The sequence below is a fragment of the Phacochoerus africanus genome, chromosome 8 (assembly GCF_016906955.1).
Source record: "Phacochoerus africanus isolate WHEZ1 chromosome 8, ROS_Pafr_v1, whole genome shotgun sequence".
NCBI lineage: Eukaryota > Metazoa > Chordata > Mammalia > Artiodactyla > Suidae > Phacochoerus > Phacochoerus africanus.
In genome coordinates this window covers 57,333,789-57,354,019 of record NC_062551.1, presented here as the reverse complement: position 1 = coordinate 57,354,019, position 20,231 = coordinate 57,333,789, and the positions used below count along the sequence as shown (strand labels likewise).

The window sequence follows — 20,231 nt, the reverse complement described above, 5'->3', positions numbered from 1 at the left end:
CAGCACCGTTGAGATATGCTTTCTCTTTTTTTGTCTTTTTAGGGCAACACCCGCAGCATATGGAGGTCCCCAAGCTAGGGGTCTAATCAGAGCTCTAGCTGCTGGCCTAGGCCACAGCCACAGCCACGTCAGATCCAAGCCTTGTCTGCCACCTACACCACAGCTCATGGCAATGCCAGATCCTTAACCCACTAAGCAAGGCCAGGGATCGAACCCACATCCTCGTGGATCCTGGTCAGGTTCATTACCGTTGAGCCACAATGGGAACTCCTGAAAGTGTAAATTTTACATGTTGAAAAAAAGAGCAATAGGTTGGAGAGAAGAAAAATTTCCTCTGAGAGTTCGTAAGATATAAACGTGTTTTCTCATAGAACTCTCCCACAGGTTCTTCTCTGTCCATCCAAGCTCTGATTTCAGTTCACACTCTTGGTGCTTTCTGCGCCCATTTGGGTTTTTTGATATTTTCATGTCACTTTTCACGATCCAGGGTTCATTCTCTTCCTCTAAAACAGAGGAAATATTCAGATCAGAAACTGAAATTCCTGCCCACAAGAAGAAAAAAAAAAAGTAGTATGCTATTGTGGCTTTTCTAGCTCTTTGGTCCACTGAGGAGAGAGAATATTATCAATGGACCTAGACAAAGTATTTCACGAATTCTTTTAATGCTTGTCTCCTTCTGCATGTATGGGGATATGTAGCATCTTCCTAGAACAACTGAATCAAATGTACAAGGATACAAAATGGAATTGGATATTTAAAAAGCTTGCCTTTTGGCTTTATAAATAATTGAGCTCTCGGAGTTCCCGTCGTGGCGTAGTGGTTAACGAATCCGACTAGGAACCATGAGGTTCAGTCCCTGCCCTTGCTCAGTGGGTTAAGGATCCAGCGTTGCGGTGAGCTGTGGTGTAGGTTGCAGACGCGGCTCGGATCCTGCGTTGCTGTGTCTCTGGCATAGGCCAGTGGCCACAGCTCCGATTCAACCCCTAGCCTGGGAATCTCCATATGCCGCGGGGGCGGCCCAAAGAAATAGCAAAAAGACAAAATAATAATAATAATAATAATTGAGCTCTTAACTCATGGTGTATCACGAAGTGAGCAGATCACCCACTTACCTTTAAAAGGTAAGTTTAAACTTCTGATGCCACATCATGGAGTTTTTTCATGTCTGAATCAGGGATTAGTGCTCAGCCAAGCAAAGCAGAGGCTCCCACAAGGCACACAGGGGAAAATGCAAAGATACCCAAGGGCAGATCCCAACTCCCGGAGGGAAGTGATGCTCCCCCAGGGAGAGCAGGTTCCTGCAGGTCTCCAATATCACGTCCCTGTATAAGGCCCTCTGCGCAGGGTCCAGGCAGGCCCACTCCTCCGGAGAGAACTCGATGGCCACGTCCTCCAAGGTCAATGGTCCCTGAAGGGAAAACTATTTCACCAAGGGGCCATGAGGAGAGTTTTTATTTTATTTTATTGCTTTTTAGGGCTCCCCTGGGGCATATGGAGGTTCCCAGGCTAGGGGTCGAATTGGAGCTGTAGCTGCCGGCCAACCCCACAGCCACAGCAACGTCAGATCTGAGTTGTGTCTGTGACCTACACCAGAGCTCACGGCTGTGCTTAACCAACCCACTGAGCGAGACCAGGGATGGAACCTACGTCCTCATGGATGCTAGTCAGAATGGCTTCCACTGCGCCACAACAGGAACTCCCGAGAGATAGGAAGAACACACGAAAGATAGGAAGAGGAGCGAGGTGCAAAGATCTGTTCAGTTAAAGTGTGTGTGTTCTGAGAGATGCATGTAAATATATTTGGAACAGATTATTTGTCTCAATTTTAATTTCTTATGGTTTACCATGATGATGAGTTCCTCCAGATCATGTGGACTTCTCATTTCTATGGACAATACATGAAATAAGCACAAATAACATCTAAAACAAGGTTGTCTACACAGAAGTGTCAGATATGTGTTCCACATAGTGTGCAGAAACATCTGTTTATTTGTACCTCCTTTAGTTTCTTTTCGCAGTGTTTTGTCATCTTCAGTGAAGTGTTTTACCTCCTTGGCTGTTTACTCCTATTTCGTCTTTTCCAATGATACAGCAAATAGCAGTGTTTTCTTTATTTCTTTTTCAGATTGTTCCTTGTGAGTGTACAGAAATGCAACTGGTTTTTGTCTGTGGATTTTTTTTCCCATAGGTATAAATAAGGTAGACTATATATTTTTTAATTAATGATTTTTATTTTTTCCATTATAGTTGGTTTACCATGTTCTGTCGATTTTCTACTGTACAGCAAAGTGACCCAATCTCACACACACACACTATATATATATATATATATATATATATATATATATATATATTCTTTTTTTTCGCCTTATCCTCCATCATGTTCCACCATAAGCGACTAGGTATAGTTCCCAGGGCTATACGGCAGGATCTCATTGCTTATCCATTCCAAAGGCAATAGTTTGCATCTGTTAATCCCAGATTCCAAGTCCATCCCACTCCCTCCCCCTCCACCTTGGCAACCACGAGTCTGTTCTCCAAGTCCATGAGTTTCTTTTCTGTGGAAGGGTTCATTTGTGCTGTATATTAGATTCCAGATGTAAGTGATATCATACAGTATTTGTCTTTCTCTTTCTGAGCTACTTCCCTTAGTATGAGAGTCTCTAGTTCCATCCATGTTGCTGCAGATGGCATTATTTTGTTCTTTTTATGGCTGAATAGTATTCCATGGTGTGTATGTACCACATCGTCTCAATCCATTCATCTGTTGATGGACATTTAGGTAGTTTCCATGTCTTCGCTATTGTGAATAGCACCACAATGAACATATGGGAGCAGGTGTCTTTTTCAAGGAAAGTTTGTCCGGATATATGCCCAAGAGTGGGATTGCTGGGTCACATGGTAGTTCTGTATTCAGTTTTCTGAGGTACCTCCCTACTGTTTTCCATGGCGATTGCACCTGTGTGTTGATTCTATATCTGGCAATTTTGTAAAATTGTTTTTTAGTTCTAACAGTTTTCTTGTGGAATCTTCATGGTTTTGTATGTTTAAGATCTTGTTATCTGCAAAAGAAGGGGGGGATAATATTATTACTTTTCCAATTTGGATTAATCATGTATCTTTTCCTTGTCTTACTCTACTGTCTAGGACTTATAGTGTTTTTTTGTTTGTTTTGCCTTTTTTTTTTTTTTTTTTTTTTTTTTTTTTTTTTTAGGACCACACCAGCACATGAAAGTTCCCAGGCTACAGGTCAAATCAGAGATGTGGCCACTGGCCTACACAACAGCTCATGGCAGCCCCGGATCCTTAACCCACTGAGCAAGGACAGGGATCGAAACGGCATCCTCTCGATGCTAACCAGATCCGTTTCCTCTGAGCCACAACGGAAACTGAGCCCCATAGGGAACTCTTGTATTTTTAGGGTCGCACCAGAATCATATGGAGGTTCACAGGCTAGGGGTCAAATTGGAGCTGTAGCTGCCAGCCTACACCATGACCACAGCAACATCAGATCTAAGCTGCGTCTGCAACCTATACCACAGCTCACAGCAGTGCTGGATCCGTAACCCACTGAGCAAGGCCAGGGATTGAACCTGCGTCCTCACAGATGCTAGTCAGACTGGTTTCTGCTGAGCCACAACAGGAACTCCTAGTATTTGTTTTTTGAATAGCAGAGTGGGGAATGTGCAACCTTGCCTTTTTCCTGATCTTAGACGTGAAGCTTTCACTTTTTCACTGTTGATTTTGATGTTAACTGTGTGCTTTCATATATGGCTTTTATAACGGGAGGTGGTCTATGCTTCCTAGTTGAGTGCATGCATCTTGAATATTTGTGAAATTTGTTAAATGTCTTTTTCTGCATCAGTTGAGATAATCAGGGTTTTTTCCCCCCTTCATTCTATTGGTGTGGTGTTCATATTGGTTGATTTTTGAATTTTGAATCATCCTTGCGTCTGAGAGACTGCCTCTTGGTTTATGATCCTCAGCTGGCTCAGATAAAATAATCTACTTCTTCCTTAGACTATTGATCTTATTTTTGTCAACAAATGTATACAGTGCATTTTAAAATTCTGCTTTTTTTTTCTTTTTTACTGCCACACCTGCAGCATATGGAGGTTCCCAGGCTAGGGGTAGAATTGGAGCTATGGCCAGCCTACACCACAGCCACAGCCACAGCCACGCCAGATCCAAGCCCCATCTGAGACCTACACCACAGCTTGCAACAACTCTGGATATTAACCCACTGATCAAGGCCAGGGATAGAACCCACAGCCTCACAGACACTACGTCTGGTTCTTAACCTGCTGAGCCACAATGGGAAAAAAAAATTGTTTTTTTTTTTTTTTTTTTTTTTAGGGCCACACCTGCAGCATATGGAAGTTCCCAGGCTAGGGGTCACATAGGAGCTGCAGTTGCCAGCCTACACCATGGTCTATACCACAGCCACGCCAGATCTGAGCTACATCTGCTACCTACACTGCAGCTCAAGGCAACGCTGGATCCTTTAATCCACTGAGTGAGGCCAGATATTTAACCTGCATCCTCATGGATACTAGTCTTGTTCTTAACCCACTGAAACACAATGGGAACTCCAAATTCTGGTCTTTTTCAAAGCAATGATTAGGGACCTAAACTGTCACATGTCTTATCCCCCTAAAAGTCCCTGAAAAACTAAACACAATGTTGAATTTAGCCCCCTAGGTTAATGGAAAATAGAAACGAAGTGCTGTTCACAGGGCTTAGTATTAAATGTCCCATTCTACCCAGGGTGAGTTTGGTATTTCACATTCTAGCTTTTAATCCCTACACAGATAACTCCAGTCATTTATATATTTTAAATGCTTAAGTTAATTCTAATTGTGGAAATATTCCTGGATCCAATCACGCCCAACAGCAATGCCTCACTGAGATTCCAGTTCTCTCACTTCAGGAGGAGCATCCAACCTGCTGGTAAAAATAGCTTTTGACTTAAACTGCTTTCAACTTAAGAAGAAAACGTCTTAATGGAGTTCCTGTAGCGGCTCAGTGGTTAACGAATCCGACTGGGAACCATGAGGTTGCGGGTTCGATCCCTGGCCTTGCTCAGTGGGTTAGGGAACCGGTGTTGCCGTGAGCTGTGGTGTAGGTGGCAGATGCGGCTCGGATCCCCGCGTTGCTGTGGCTGTGGTGTAGGCCTGTGGCTATAGCTCTGATTGGACCCCTAGCCTGGGAACCTCCATATGCCAAGGGAGCGGCCCAAGAAATGGCAAAAAGACCAAAAAAAAAGAAGAAAACGTCTTAACTAGAAAAAGAAGTGGTTCACACAACTGTAAGCTTTTATTGTAAAACTGCTAGAGACGGTAACCTAAACTAAGCAGGACGCACTGCTCCGTCACAAGACACAAAGAACCTCCAGCATTTCTAAACCCTGAAACTGTAACTAGAGACGGAGGCGGAGAGTCAGGCAGGCCCCGCCCCTTCCTCCACGGCGCTCTGCTCCTTGAGAGACCTCACTCCGCGCACGCGCAGTCTTTATTTAGACGGGAAGTAGTGTGGGGCAAAGGTCACACTGGACAGCTTGGGCTACCCCTGTTTTCTAGCTTCAACTTGCGACCCGCAGTCTTGTTTTCCAACAGTTCACTGAAAGAATAAGCAGTTTCAAGGTACGGGGGCGTGACATCCCTACCCCGCCCCCGCGCTCCCTTCGCAGACCAGGGCTCCGTCCTCGCCCCGCCCCTCGCCGGTAGCGCTCTGCCCCGGTCCCGACCCCGGAAGCCCCGCCTCTAGCTTTGCGCATGCGTAGTTTCTCTGGGGACCAGACGCAGAGAACGCGGAGAGGGTTACGCTATGAGTTTCTCCTTTGCAGTGTGAAGGTGTGTTGCGCCATCCCCCTAACTCCACCCTCAGGGTCTTGGAAGTCGCTGGGAATCTAAAATCCCGGCAACCCGGCCCTCCGCCCCCAAATAAATCCTGGCGTCGTCATTATAGCTCGGGTATGTGTTCCTTTGAGTTTTAAATTGCGCTGTGCCTGGTCCCAGAGCCCTCGGCTTTACCGCTTTCGGTCCACGCAGACACCGCTTTTCGCGACGTTTTCCTGCTTAAAATCCTTTACTACCTCCTGCCCCCTTAGGTGAAGTTGTCTACTGCGAGGAGTATCCGAGCCCTCATTTCGCCCCCCGCTGCTAGAGGGCAGCGCCGGCCGCCCCGCTCCCGGAGAGGCCGCGTCCTTGCCCTGGTCCTGGGATTCGGGAGCCCGCCCTCCCTCCAGCCCCTCTGTCCTCGCGGCTCCTCAGGCCGGTCCTTCTGCCCTGAGGGCCTTACTTGCGTAGTCAGCCCTTCCCCGCACTGGAGGAGAGGACCTGGGCCACCATGTGACACCCAGTGTTGGAAAACGGCCACTTCCGGTAGGCGGGCATCTTATTCAGTCACCATCCCCTGAAACGTGGGCGAAAGGTATCAGAAGAAGCAGAGACAATAACTGCGAGAGAAATAGAAAAACTGGGGAGGAAAGAATGAGAGCGAACTGGTGGGAACATAGAGGATGGCTGAGGACCTGTAAAGAGACAGTGAAATGAAAGCAATTGAGTCTTGACTGTGGCAGGTGAATAAAATAGAGAAGTAAATTAAAAAGCCTGACCTTTAAGGATTGAAGAGCAACTTAGGGGATACCTGAATCAACAGTAGGAGGGAGGGAGGACAACAGTGAGGAGGCACTTCACCCAAGGAGTTTTGGGGCGAGGATAAAAGTGTTGGAACCGTGGCCTTCTGAGCCACAGTTGCTGGGAGAGAAAGAGGACCCACGCCTAGAAAAACAGGAAGAGAGCAGGGAGCCACCTGGAGTGCCAGAGATTTGGGAGGAAGACAGTGTAACAGGGATAGAGGTGAAACCTCTGTCTTTTAATTGAAATCGCACACCTGGTCTCAAGACTTAATGAGGCTCAGGTTCTTTATGCCTCAGTGCAGAAGGAATTCGGGGAGAGGCAAGGTGACAGGTAAGAAGAGCACCCTGTAAGGGTTTGCAGAAGGAATGTGGCGGCAAGTGTGGGCATCAAGATGAGCCCAGTGAACGGTGTGTGTACCTGTTCGTTTTGGGTTCAAGAGGCATGTGGAACTGTTGGCAAAAGCATCCTCTCGGTTCTGGCTGGAGCCCTTCATGTTGGGTTTATGGGTGGCAGGGTTCATTGCATGGTTTAAGGTGCCATAGTGTCTTAGCTTAAGTTCACTGGGACATGGCTGCTGAAACTGAGGGTTTCCATGCATTGGTTTATTTCGGTTTTTTTATGGTCATGTGTGAGGGGGAATGAAGGAAGTGGATTTAGGTTCAGAAATATTGTCAGCCAGGGTTGTGAGCCTATGGGGATCCTTGGGTGCAGGAAGATGGGTGCTTTGTCCTTAGGCTACGCGTCTAGAGGGTGTTCCACAGCCTCCACTCCGCAAGTGACTTGTGTTGGATCTTTGGAAGGTCAGGAATCATTGTAGAATTAACAGTAATATGGGGGAGGGAAGGGAGCGGGATAGACTGGGAGTTTGGGGTTAGTAGATGCAAGTTATAGTATTGGGAGGGAAAGGAGAACTAGAAAAAGTAATGTAGGGAAGATCTCAGATCATTTTATGGGTTACCTTTGGTATCTGAGTATTTGAGGTTGCAAGGGAAGAAAGTTTTAGATACACTTTTTTTTTAAATTTTTTTATTTTTTGTCTCCTTAGATACACTTTTAAATAAACAAAAGAGAATCTGGTCGTTCCCCCCGCCAAAAAAAAAAAAATTTTTTTTTTTTTTTTTTAAAAGAATCTGGAGTGTTTCCTTGGAAGAAATGTGGTCTCACTGGGGCATGTGCATCATTAGAGACGTCTCGCTTTTATTATGAGATTTGGAGATTAACAGTATTCAGGCTCAGTCGCTGTGAATTAAAATAGGGTGTCTTGCATCTAGAGTTCTTGAGTGTTGTCATATGTGTTACTCCGTCATGAATGCACTAGATATTAGAGCTTAGGGTGTTTTCTGGTATTTTATAGCAGGACGGGAGGTATATTATGGGGTGTTGGACCCCATGAGAGTTTGTAAGTTTGAGTTCAGAAGAGAAATCATGAGTACCAAGCTTCAAATGGCAGAAGGTGGAGTTCCCGTCGTGGCGCAGCAGAAACGAATCCGACTAGGAACCATGAGGTTGCGGGTTCGATCCCTGGCCTCAGCTCAGTGGGTTAAGGATCTGGTGTTGCCATGAGCTGTGGTGTAGGTCACAGACACGGCTCGGATTCCAAGTTGCTGTGGCTCTAATTCGACCCCTAGCCTGGGAACCTCCATATGCTGTGGGTGCTGCCCTAAAAAGCAAAAAAAAAAAAAAAAAAAAAGGCAGATGGTTTCCATTAGGGAGGACTCGCTAGGTATGGGTCTGTGGGCACAACTTGTCAGGTAACAGAATCCTGTCTCAGGAGACTGAGTCCTGTGTGGGGAAAGGTTGTTTCACAAATTAGAGGGCCAGCAGCACCACAGCATCTGCAATACAGAGGCTCATCCTCAGGAAGGCGGAGGGACTTTCTTGTTGCCAGGCCGGTTGCTGGTTCCTCTGTTACCTTCTCCCTTTCTGTCCCAAAACACGCAGACAGACACACAAACACAACGTACAGAGAACAGGGAACCCCTGTGCACGGTTGGTAGGAATGTTAGTTGTACAACTGTTATGGAAAACAGTATGGAGATTCCTTTATTTTATTTTTTAGTCTTTTTGCCATTTCTTGGACTGATCCCGCAGCATATGGAGGTTCCCAGGCTAGGGGTCGAATTAGAGCCACAGCAACTTGGGATCCGAGCCACGTCTGTGACCTACACCACAGCTCATGGCAATGCCAGATCCTTAACCCACTGAGCCGAGCCAAGGAATCGAACCCGCAACCTCATGGTTCCTAGTCGGATTCATTAACCACTGAGCCACGACGGGAACTCTGGAGATTCCTTAATTTTAAAAAAGAACAGGAGTTCTGGTCGTGGCGCATAGGAAACAAATCCAACTAGGAACCATAAGGTTGTGGGTTTGATCCCTGGCCTTGCTCATTGGGTTAAGGATTCGGCATTGGTGAGCTGTGGTGTAGGTCGTAGATGTGGCTTGGATCTGGCTTTGCTGTGACTGTGGTGTAGGCTGACAGCTGTAGCTCTGATTGGACCCCTAACCTGGGAACCTCCATATGCTGTGGGTGCTGCCCTAAAAACCAAAAAAAAAAACAAAAACAAAAAACCACAGGGACACGATCTATCAAAACCATTCTGGCTAGATATCCCGTGGAAACAAAATCAGTATTTTAAGGAAATTAGCTGCACTCCAATGAGCATTATTGCATTATCACCATAGCCAAGTTAGGGAAAGAACCAAAATGTCTGTTGACAAAAGAATGGATAAGGAACCCGTAGGGGTGAGGGTGTATAGACAGTGAAATATCATTCAGCCTAAAAAATAAAGCATTTTGCCATTTATGACAAAACGAGTGAACTTAACATGCTAAGTGAATAAGCCTCCCAGACGTAGAATATTACAGGTTCAAACTAGAATGTCAAACTCAGAGTACAAAGGTTGTTACCAGGAGCCCAGTGTTAGAAAAGACGGGGTAGATATTGGTCAAAGGTTTCCCGCTTGTAGGTTTAAAATGAGTAAGTTCTGGGGATCTAATGCACACCATTCTGACTGTAGGTATTCATATGCTGTGTTTCTGTGTGCTTAATTTGCTGACGGAGCATCAATTAAGTGTTTGCACCACCACGTTCTTTTGTGGTGCAGTAGGTTAAGGATCTGGAGTTTTCCCCGCAGCTGCTTGGGTCGCAGCTGTGGAGTGGGTTTGATTCCTAGCCCGGGAACTTCCACATGCCATGAGTGTGGCCGGTTAAAAAAAAAATCGTATTGTATACTTGATGTGCACACCATTTTTATTCATCAGTTATACCTCGATTATGCTGGAAAAGAGAAGGAGTGCTGGGCTTTCCTCCAGAGGGGCCCTCAACCCAAGCTTCCCAGTGGATCACTGAGGCATCTTACTTGTACATGTAGAGTCTGACCAGAGATTGCCCTTCAGATAGTTGTGGTAACAAGGACCCGTTGTCTAGCTCAAGGAAATCTACTCAATACTCTGGGATCACCTAGATGGGGAAAGAATCTAAAGAATGGATATGGGTAGTCATGGCTTAGCGGAAACAAACCTGACTAGCATCCATGAGGACGCAGGTTCGATCCCTGGTCTTGCTCAGTTGGTTAAGGATCCAGCATTACCGTGAGCTGTGGTGTAGGTGCCAGACTCAGCTTGGATCTGATGTGGCTGTGGTGTAGGCTGGCAGCTGCAGCTCTGATTCAACCCCTAGCCTGGGAACCTCCATATGCTGTGGGTGCAGCCCTAAAAAGACAATATATAAAATAAAAAAGAATGGATATATATGTATATGTATGGTTGATTCACTGCTATATATCTGAAACTAACACAACACTGTAAGTCACCTATACTCCAATGAAATTTATTAAAAAAAAAAAAAAAAGTTGCAGCGGGGCCCAGCCTTAGTAATAGTTAAGGTCCCCCAGGTGATTCCAATCCGGATCCATCCTTGAGCAGCAAGGCTCTGCATCCTCCCAATCCTGGGGGCTGGGATCTGGGCTGAGGGGGCGGAGGCTCTGCTCTGCACGGGGATGGAGCAGAGCTGGTCTGTGACCTGCAGGGGGTTGTGGGGTCCAGCGGAGGTGTCCACGGCTGCGGTGTGGGTGAGGGCCTCACCAGGAGGGGAGCATGATCTCAAGAGAGTGTGGGCACCCTCCCCTGTTGGTCTCCATGGGAGTCTCCTGTCCTGAGTCCCTCCTGGGACCGTGGGCAGCAGAGGCCTGTCTCTTCCACATGGTGAGCCCTCCCCTGTGTGTGTGGTTGTGGCACCAGAAATGGGAGTGTTGATTTTAAGCCTGGAACAGAATGTTTTCAACTCTCAAGATTAACTTCTCAAGACTCCCATTGCCTGAGGAAGAAGAAAGGAGTCAGGAATGGGTCTTTCTCAGGTCAAGTCATTCTCGGTGGTTCTTCCATCTCCTTCCTGAGATGCCCTATTTTTTTGTCTTTTTCCCTTCCCCAGGGCTGCTTCTGCAGCATATGGAGGTTCCCAGGCTAGAAGTCGAATCATAGCCATAGCCGCTGGCCTACGCCAGAGCCACAGCAACGCAGGATCGAAGCCGTATCTGTGACCTACACCACAGCTCACGGCAATGCTGGATCCTTAACCCACTGAGCAAGGCCAGGGATAGAACCCGCAACCTCATGGTTCCTAGTCAGATTCATTAACCACTGAGCCACGACGGGAACTCCATGGACTCACTAATCTTTTTTGACTCTGAAATACCCTGCCTGACACTGTCCGTTCACATCTTCTCTTGGGGCCTGTCATCTCCACTTAGATTCCTTCTCCCCGTGATCCAGTGACCTGGAGCTTGTGAAGAGGCCCCCCCCCAGGGCATTGTCCTGGGCGGGGCTTCACGCCTGTGGACTGGAGACAGAGCATCAGCAGGGATTGCTTAGGGCCCCTACTGGATGCACGGTCTGCTCTCTATCAACCAGGATCAAGAAGCTGCACATAGAAGTCATAGTCTTAATCTGCATACAAAATTAAAAAACAAATAAAATTGTTTTTGGATGTCACAGTTTTCTTGGGGAATCTTTACAGTTTTACCTGTAAGAGCTTGTCAGCTACTAAAAAAGGTAACTTTACTTTTGGGTTTTTTTTTTTTTTTAAACCCTTGTCTAAGGGCTCTGGTAGAACTTTGAGTCATTTGTTGAACAACGGGGCAGAGACTGTCCATCGCGCCTCCGTCCTGATCGGAGGGAAGCTCTCCCTCTCTTACCCTTGCCTGTGATGTTAGCTGTGTGCTTTTCACATGTGGCGCGTTTTTATGTTGAAATAGTTTACCTGTCCTAATTTGTGGAGTGTTTATCTTGAAGATTGTTGAATTTTGTCAAATTCTTTGTTCCGCATCAGTTGAGATGATCACGTGTTGTTTCTTCCTTAATTCTGTTGATGTGGTATATTACATCAATTGATTTTTGTATGTCAAATCATCGATGCCTTGCAGGAAGAAATTCCACTTGGTCACGGTGTAAGAATTTTTTTTTTCCCTTCTTTTTAGGGCCACACTTGCAGCTTATGGAAGTTCCCAGGCTAGGGGTCGAATCAGAGCTGCAGCTGCCGCTGCCGCCTACACCACAGCCACAGCCACGTCAGATCTGAGCTGTGTTTGCGACCTACACCACAGCTCACAGCAATGCCCAGATCCTTAACCCACTGAGCGAGGCCAGGGTTCGAACTTGCATCCTCATGGATGCCAGTCTGGTTTGTAACCCACTGAGCCACTATGGGAACTGCCAAAATCATTTTAATTTGCTGTGAATTTGGTTTGTTTGTATTTTGTTGATGATGTTTGCATCAGTATTCATCTTGTGTTTTTCTCCAGGTTGGTATCAGAACCATAGCAACTTCATAGAACAAATTTGCCGTGTTCCCTCTTCAACTCTTGAAAAGATTTTTTTTGGTCTTTTTGTCTTTTCTAGGGCCGCTTCCCGTGGCATATGGAGGTTCTCAGGCTAGGGGTCTAATCAGAGCTGCAGCTGCTGGCCCATGCCACACCACAGCAACGCCGGATCTAAGCCACGTCTGCAACCTACACCACAGCTCATGGCAACACTGGATCCTTAACCCACTGAGCAAGGCCAGAGATTGAACCTGCAACCTCATAGTTCCTAGTCGGATTCGTTAACCACTGCACCATGACAGGAGCTCCTTGAAAAGATTTTTATCAAGATATGAGGTGATTCTTCTGTAAATACTTGGTAGAATTCTGCAGTGAAGCCATCTGGTACTAGATTTTTATTTGCTCAATGTTTTTGATCACTCCTTCAATCTCTTCAAATAGAATTCTGTTCATATTTTTTGTCTTGGTGAGACTTGGTGATACTTACTTGGTTATGTGTTTCTAGGACTTTTCCTGTCACTTCTAGATTATGTTAGACATTTTTTTTGCCTGTTCATATCATACTCTCATGTCCTTTAAAAAATTTCTGTGACTTCACTTGTAATCTCCCCCTTTATATTTGTTTTTAGTTCTTTGAATCGTTTTTTTTCTTAGTTTAAGAGTTTGTAAATTTAATTTGATCAAAACACCAACTTTGGGCTTGTTTATATATAAACACACATGTAACAAATGTGTATCTACTTTGTTTCATTTGTCTGTGCTCTAATCTTTCTTATTTACCTCTGAAATTTGAAGTTTAGTTTGTTCTTTTTCAGTTTCCTGTAGGTGTAAAAATAGATCTTTTTTATCGGAAGCATTTTTCAGTGTAGACTTCCCTTTTACTACAGTTTTCACCGTATATTATAAATTTTGGTGTATTTTTATTTTCTTCCAGATATTTTAAAAAATTTCCTCGTGATTTCTCCTTTGGCCCATTGGGTATTTTTATGAATGGGCTTAATTTTCACATTTTTGGGCAGTTTTTTTCTTCTGCTGTTTATTTCTATCTTCATTTCATTGTGGTTAGAGAAGATATTTTTTATGATTTCGGTCTTCTTAGGTTTATTAAGATTTACTTTGTGGCTCAACAGATAGATGGTCTGTTGTGGAGAATATTCCCCTAGTAGTTGGGAAACCGAACTCCTTCTCGGATGGGACTCAACCTACCCAGAACTCAAATTGGGACTTGAACCCACCCACACCTCAGGCTGGAGCTCACAATCCCTGGCTTAGGAGGGGACTTGAACCCACTGTCTTGTAATTGAAACTGCTTATCTGGTGTCAGGACTTACTGAAGCTCAGGTTCTTTTGTCTCAGTGCAGAAAGAATTCAGCATGAGGCAAAGGGGCAGGCGAAGAGTGAGTTTGTTTATTTTGCTTTTTAGAGCCACACCTTCGGCATATGGAGGTTCCCAGGCTAGGGGTATAATCAGATCTGCAGCTGCTGGCCTACACCAGAGCCATAGCACTGCCAGATCCAAGCCTCATCACACCTACACCACAGCTCACTGCAACACCAGATCCTTAACCCAGTGAGTGAGGCCTGGGATCGAACCCACATCCTCATGGATCCTAGTTCATTAACTGCTGAGCCGAGAAGGAAACTCCCTTTCTGTTAATTTTTGCTTCATATTTTTTAGAAGCTCTAATGTTAGGGGTGTGTGTGTGTGTATATGTATGTATTTATAATCGTGTCTTACTGAATTGACCTTTTTTGTTTGTTTTTCTAGGGCCACACCTGTGGCATATGGAAGTTCCCAGGCTAGGGGTCCAGTTGAAACTGCAGCTGCGAGCCTACATCACAGCCACAGCAATGCCAGATCGAAGCCATGTCTGTGACCTACCCCACAGCTCATGGCAATGCTGGATACTTAACCCCCTGAATGAGGCCAAGGATTGAACCTGCATCATGGATACTAGTCAGGTTCTTAACCCACTGAGCCACAACGGGAACTCCCTCAACCAAATTGATTGTTAACCCTCTCTCCTCACTTTGTGTGAAATTAATTCTCCTGAGGGCCCCTTGGTTAAATGTGTTTTCATTTCAGGAAGAGTTGACCTTGGAGGACGTGGCCATCCAGTTCTCCCAGGAGGAGTGGGCCTGCCTGGACCCTGCGCAGAGGGCCTTGTACAGGGACGTGATGCTGGAGACCTGCAGGAACCTGCTCTTGCTGGGGGAGCATCGCTTCCCTCTGGGAGTCGGGATCTGCCCTTGGGTATCATTGTATTTTCCTTGTGTGCCTCTTGGGAGTCTGTGCATTGCTTGACTGAGCTCAAAGCCCTGTTGACTCAGACATGAAAAGCTTCATAAAGTGGCATCAGAAGTTTAAACTTGGAGTTCCCATCATGGTGCAGTGATAACGCACCCAACTAATATCCATGAGGATTCAGGTTCAATCCCTGGCCTTGTTCAGTGGGTTAAGGATCCAGCGTTGCCATGAGCTGAGGTGTAGGTCACACATGCAATTCAGATCCCACATTGCTGTGTCTGTGGTGTAGACCAGCAGCTGCAGCTCCCATTCGACCCCTAGCCTGGAAACTTCCATATGCTGCAGGTGCATCCCTAAAAAGCAAAAAAAAAAAAAAAAAGTTTAAACTTAAATTTTCATCAGATGATCTGCCTATTTCATAATACACCAGGAGTTAAGAACTTAATTTTTTATAAAGCCTGATTGGAAACTTAAAATACCCAGTTTCCTGTTTTCGACTCCTGTGCTTTTGATTCCTTTGTTCTTGAAAAAAAACTGGATGTCTGCGTAGTTTGCTGTTACGTATGCATTCAGAAAGAGGCAGGCATGGATGCATTTGTGAAATATTTTTCTCCTCCCATCTGTAATGTCCTCATTCCTGCAGCTGAACAAAGAGCCGACCGGAATTGTGGCTTTCATGTTTCTAACTTCTAATAAGCAGGAATTTCTGCTTCTGATCTGACTTATCTCCATTTTGAGGCCAGAGAATGAACCCTGGACTGTAAAGAGTCAGATAAAAATATCTAAAAACCAAATGAGAGAGTTCCCATCATGGCTCAATGGTTAACAAACAGGACTAGCATCCATGCAGACACAGGTTCTATCCCTGGCCTCACTCAGTGGGTTAAGGATCTGGCGTTGCCACGAGCTGTGGTGTAGGTTGCAGACGCAGCTCAGATCTGGCGTTGCTGTGACTGTGGTGTAGGCCGGCAGCTACAGCTCGGAATGGACTCCGAGCCTGGGAACCTCCATGTGCCGAGGGTGTGGCCTTAAAGAGACAAAACAAAAACCCAAACGAGGAGGAATGTATCAAAAGCATGTACATGGAGTCCTGTGATGGCTCAGCAGTTAAGGATCCAGCATTATCACTGTTGTGGCTCAGGCTGCTGCTGTGGGGCGGGTTTGATCCCTGGCCTGGGAACTTCCACATACCAGAGGCGCGGCCAAAAAAAATAAAAGTGTGAGCTCAGGTTAAATCTCAGAAGGGCCGAGAGGAAGCTGCAACGTTAATAGTGTTTGGGAAATTCTCCCATCGTGGGACAGGTCTCTGGGAAAAGGGGTTTCTGTTTTGCGAACTCAGAGGAAAGGTTTCTTTTCTCCAACTTAGCCTTTGTCCTTCGCCATGGACAGTGTATTCTTTCCCTCCAGTGGTGCTGCAGCTCCAACAGGGGTGAAGTTGGTGTTTTTATCCTGATCCACACTGTCATCGGAATTCTCTGAACTTGTTCTTGCCTGACTTTGAGAAGCGTGAAGTGGACTGTTTGCAAGGGGTCTCTTGCCCCCTCATCTCTCCTCCTGGACTCGGTTCCACTGGATGTGCATTGCTTGGTCCATGTAGAGGAGACCTACAGCGTCTGGAGTCCAGCCCTCGGCCCCGGGTCAGTTGCATGTCCATATGCTGTTCTTGGAAGATGTAATCAGAACATAGTAAAACACCGGCTGCTTTTTAATTCCAGTTTGCACCTCGCAGGCTGCATGCAGCTGGCTCAGGCCCTGTCTGCTCCTTTAGATTCCCCAGCCGTTTCTTCAGGTCTGCTTTTTGCCCCTGTGCTTGCTTGAGTGATGTGTGTAACAGGCAGATTGGCTGGAGCTGAGGTGATTGTCACTCGGGAATGCTGTGAGGACGGTGGACAGAGAGGTCCTCTCTTTGATCCCTGGTCCTGCAAGGGGAGCATCAATAAATCTTTTGGGCTCTTAGTTTGGCATCTGGGGACAGAGAACAGTTGGTCCTGTGATACTTGACCCCCGTTATCTCGAATTGTTTTTCTCTCTCGGCGTGCTTTTCCCAGTCGGATAAGTAGACCGTTCCTGGTTTCATATGCTCTGAAGTTGGTCTGATTTGTCTCCAAAATCTTCGAAATACATATTCCTAGGGTCTGAAATTTTATCCAGGTTTTTTTGCTGCGATAATCCACTTTTATTAGTGGACATCTTCTGGTGGACTCTCTGGATGGGTTTACTTGGTAACAGAAGATTTGTATGGCGAATCCTTGCCCTCATATGTTGCAGTATTCTTACACATGCCGCGGGTGAGGCCCTAAAGAGCAAAAAAATGAAACAAGGCACTGCTGCTTTGTACACTTCTGTGCGTTATGGATGGTCTTAATTTTTGTTTATTTAATAACAGATCATCTGTATTTTGATGATATTCTTAGTGTTCTTCTTTTATATTTTCTTTTCTTTTTTTTTTTTGTCCTTTTGCCTTTTCTAGGGCCGCTCCCGCGGCATATGGAGGTTCCCAGGCTAGGGGTCAAATCGGAGCTGTAGCCGCCAGCCTACACCACAGCTCACGGCAACACCAGATCCTTAACCCACTGTGTAAGGGCAGGGATCGAACCGGCAACCTCATGGTTCCTAGTCAGATTCGTTAACCACTGAGCCACAACGGGAAACTCTGAATGGTCTTAATTTTTGTTTATTTAATAACAAATAAATCATCTATTTTGATGATAGTCTTAGTGTTCTTTTATATTTTCAATATGTAAGAATTGGGGAATGGCCCCACATGGTAGAATTTGGTGATCAGAGGCCTTTAGAGTTTTTTATGTACTCTTGATACTTACCTATCATCGGATGTATCATTTACAAACATTTTCTCCCATTTCATAGAGTCTTCACTTGATTGAGTGTGCTTTGATGCACAATAGTTTAGAATTTTGATGTAGTCAACAATTTAGCTGTTTTTACTTTGTCGTCTATGCTTTTGGTGTTCTCTCTGATAAGTCATTGCTGAATTCAGTGTCAACATGTTTTTCCCTAAGTTTGCATTATACATTCTGGTCTATTTAGGTCTTTGATCCATTTTCAATTAATTTTTGTATACAGTGTAAGATAATAGTCCAGCTACATTCTTTGCTTGTGGATATTTATTTCCTCAATGTCTTTTTTTTTTTAGTTCATGCTACCAATTATTTTCTCTTGAAATATATATATATATCCCTCCCCCCTCCTCCCCCCCCCCCCGACCTTGCAGCATATGGAAGTTCCTGGGCCAGGGATCGAATCTGAGCCACAGCTGTGGCAACACCAGATCCTTAACCTGCTGCATCACAGCCGGAACTCTCTCTGTTGAATTATACTTGATTTACAGTATTGTGTTGGTTTTAGGTGTACAGCAAAGAGATTGTTTTTATGTGTGTGTATATACTTTTTCAGATTATTTTCCATTATAGGTTATTATAAGATACTGCATATGCCTCCATTATAGATTATTATAAGGTATTGAACATACCTCCCTGTTCTATATAGTAAATCTTTGTCATTTATCTAATTTATATAGTATCTCATACTCCTAATTTATCCTCCCTTCCCTTCACCTTTTTGTAACTTGTTTGTTTTTGAAGTGTGAGGCTGTTTTGTAAATAAGTTCATTTGTATCATTTTTAGATTGCACATGTGATATATAATAATTGGACTTTCTCTGACTTCACTCTGATTTTTCTAGGTCCATCCCTATTGCTGTAAATGGCATCGTTTCATTCTTTTTTTATGGCTGATATTACACTGTGTATATATACCATACCTTCTGTATCCATTCATCTGGCAGTGAACACTTAGGTTGCTTCTATGTCTTGGCTATTATAACAGTGTTGCTGTGGGGAGTTCCCACTATGGCACATCAGGTTAAGGATCAGATATTATCTCTGATGGCACAAGTTTGATCCCCAGTCCTGCATAGTGGGTTACGGATCTGGCATTGCTGCAGCTGTGATGTAAGTTGCAGCTCAGATTTGATCCCTGGCCCAGAAACCTCCATGTACCATGGCTGTGGTCAAAACAGAAAAAAACCGAAATAATTTGCTGTGAACATTGAGGTGCATATATCTTTTTGCATTAGAGTTTTCATCTTTTCCAGATGTATGTCCAGAAGTGGGATTGCTGGATCATATGCTAACTTTATTTTTAGTTTTTTAAGGAATTTCCATACTGTTTTCCAAAGTTGCTGCATCAATTTACATTCCCACCAACAGTGTAGAAGGGTTCCCCTTTCTCCACACCCTCTCCATCATTTTCTACTTGGAGACTTTTTGAGGGTGGCTGTTGTGATCAGTGTGAGTGATACCTCATAGTTTTGATTTGCATTTCCCTAGAGATATGGAGCATCTTTTCATGTGCCTGTTGGCCATTAGTATGTCTTCTTTGGGGGAATGTCTATTTAGGTCCTCTGCTCATTTTTTGACTGGGGTCTTTGTCTTTTTGACTGAGCTGTATGAGCTCTTGCTGTATTTTGGAAATTAAGCCCTCGTCAGTTACACTGTTTGCAAGTATTTTCCCTAGTACGTAGGTCATCTTTTCATTTTGTGGATGATTTCCTCTGCTGTGCAAAAGCTTATAGGTTTGATTGGGTTCCATTTGTTTATTTTTTGCTTTTATTTCTTTTGCCTTAGGTGACTGATCTAAGAAAATATTGCCATGATTTATGTCAGAATGTTTTGCTTATATTTACTTTTAGGAGTTTTATATTGTCACGTCTTATATTTAAGTCTTGAAGCTGTTTGGAGTTTAATTTTTGTGTGTGTGTGGTATGAGGGAGTCTTCTAACTCTGTTGATTTACATGCAGCTGTTCAGCTTTGCCAACTGCACCAGCTAAAGGGACTGTCTTTTCTCCATTGTATATTCTTGCCACCTTTGTCAAAGATGAATTGGCCATAGGCGTATGGGTTTATTTCTGAACTTTCCGTTCTGTTCCATTGATATATATTTTTCTTTCGGGGCCAGTACCACACTGTTTTGATTACTGTAGCTTTAGAGTATTGTCTGAAGTGCGGGAGAGTTATGTTTCCAGCTTTGTTCTCTTTCTTCTGGACTGTTTTGACAATTCTAGGCCTTTTATTATTCCATATAAATTTTAGGAATATTGTTCTAGATCTGTGAAAAATGTCATGGGTAATTGGATCGGAATCTCATTAAATCTGTAGGATGCTTTGGGTTGTATGGCCATTTGAACAGTATTAATTCTTCCAATCCAAGAACATGGGATATCTTTCCATTTCTTTGAATTGTCTTTGATTTCCTTTATCTTTGCCTTATAGTTCTCACCATGTAAGCCCTTTACCTACTTGGTTAGATTTATTCCTGGATTTATTTATTTATTTATTTTGTTTTGTTTTGTTTTTATGTGATTTTTTTTTTTTAACTTTCTGGTATTTCCTTGTTAGTGTAGACAAATACAGCATGTTTCTGTATATTAATCTTGTATCATACTACCTTGGTGATTCATTTGCCAGTGTTAATAACTTCTGTGTAGGAGTTCCCATCGTGG

The 20,231-nt window shown here is 44.5% G+C and overlaps 1 protein-coding gene across 1 annotated transcript; it reads left to right on the top strand.

The window, feature by feature from the left end:
* Window positions 1-5,774: 5,774 nt before the first annotated feature.
* On the top strand, window positions 5,775-15,490 carry LOC125133257 (zinc finger protein 534-like; the record flags this gene model as incomplete). The annotated part of the gene is made up of 3 exons (XM_047791371.1): window positions 5,775-5,852; window positions 14,548-14,760; window positions 15,431-15,490. Coding segments are annotated over exons 1-3 (351 nt in total), but the record flags the coding sequence as incomplete, so codon positions are not given.
* Between the last annotated feature and the right edge of the window lie 4,741 nt (window positions 15,491-20,231).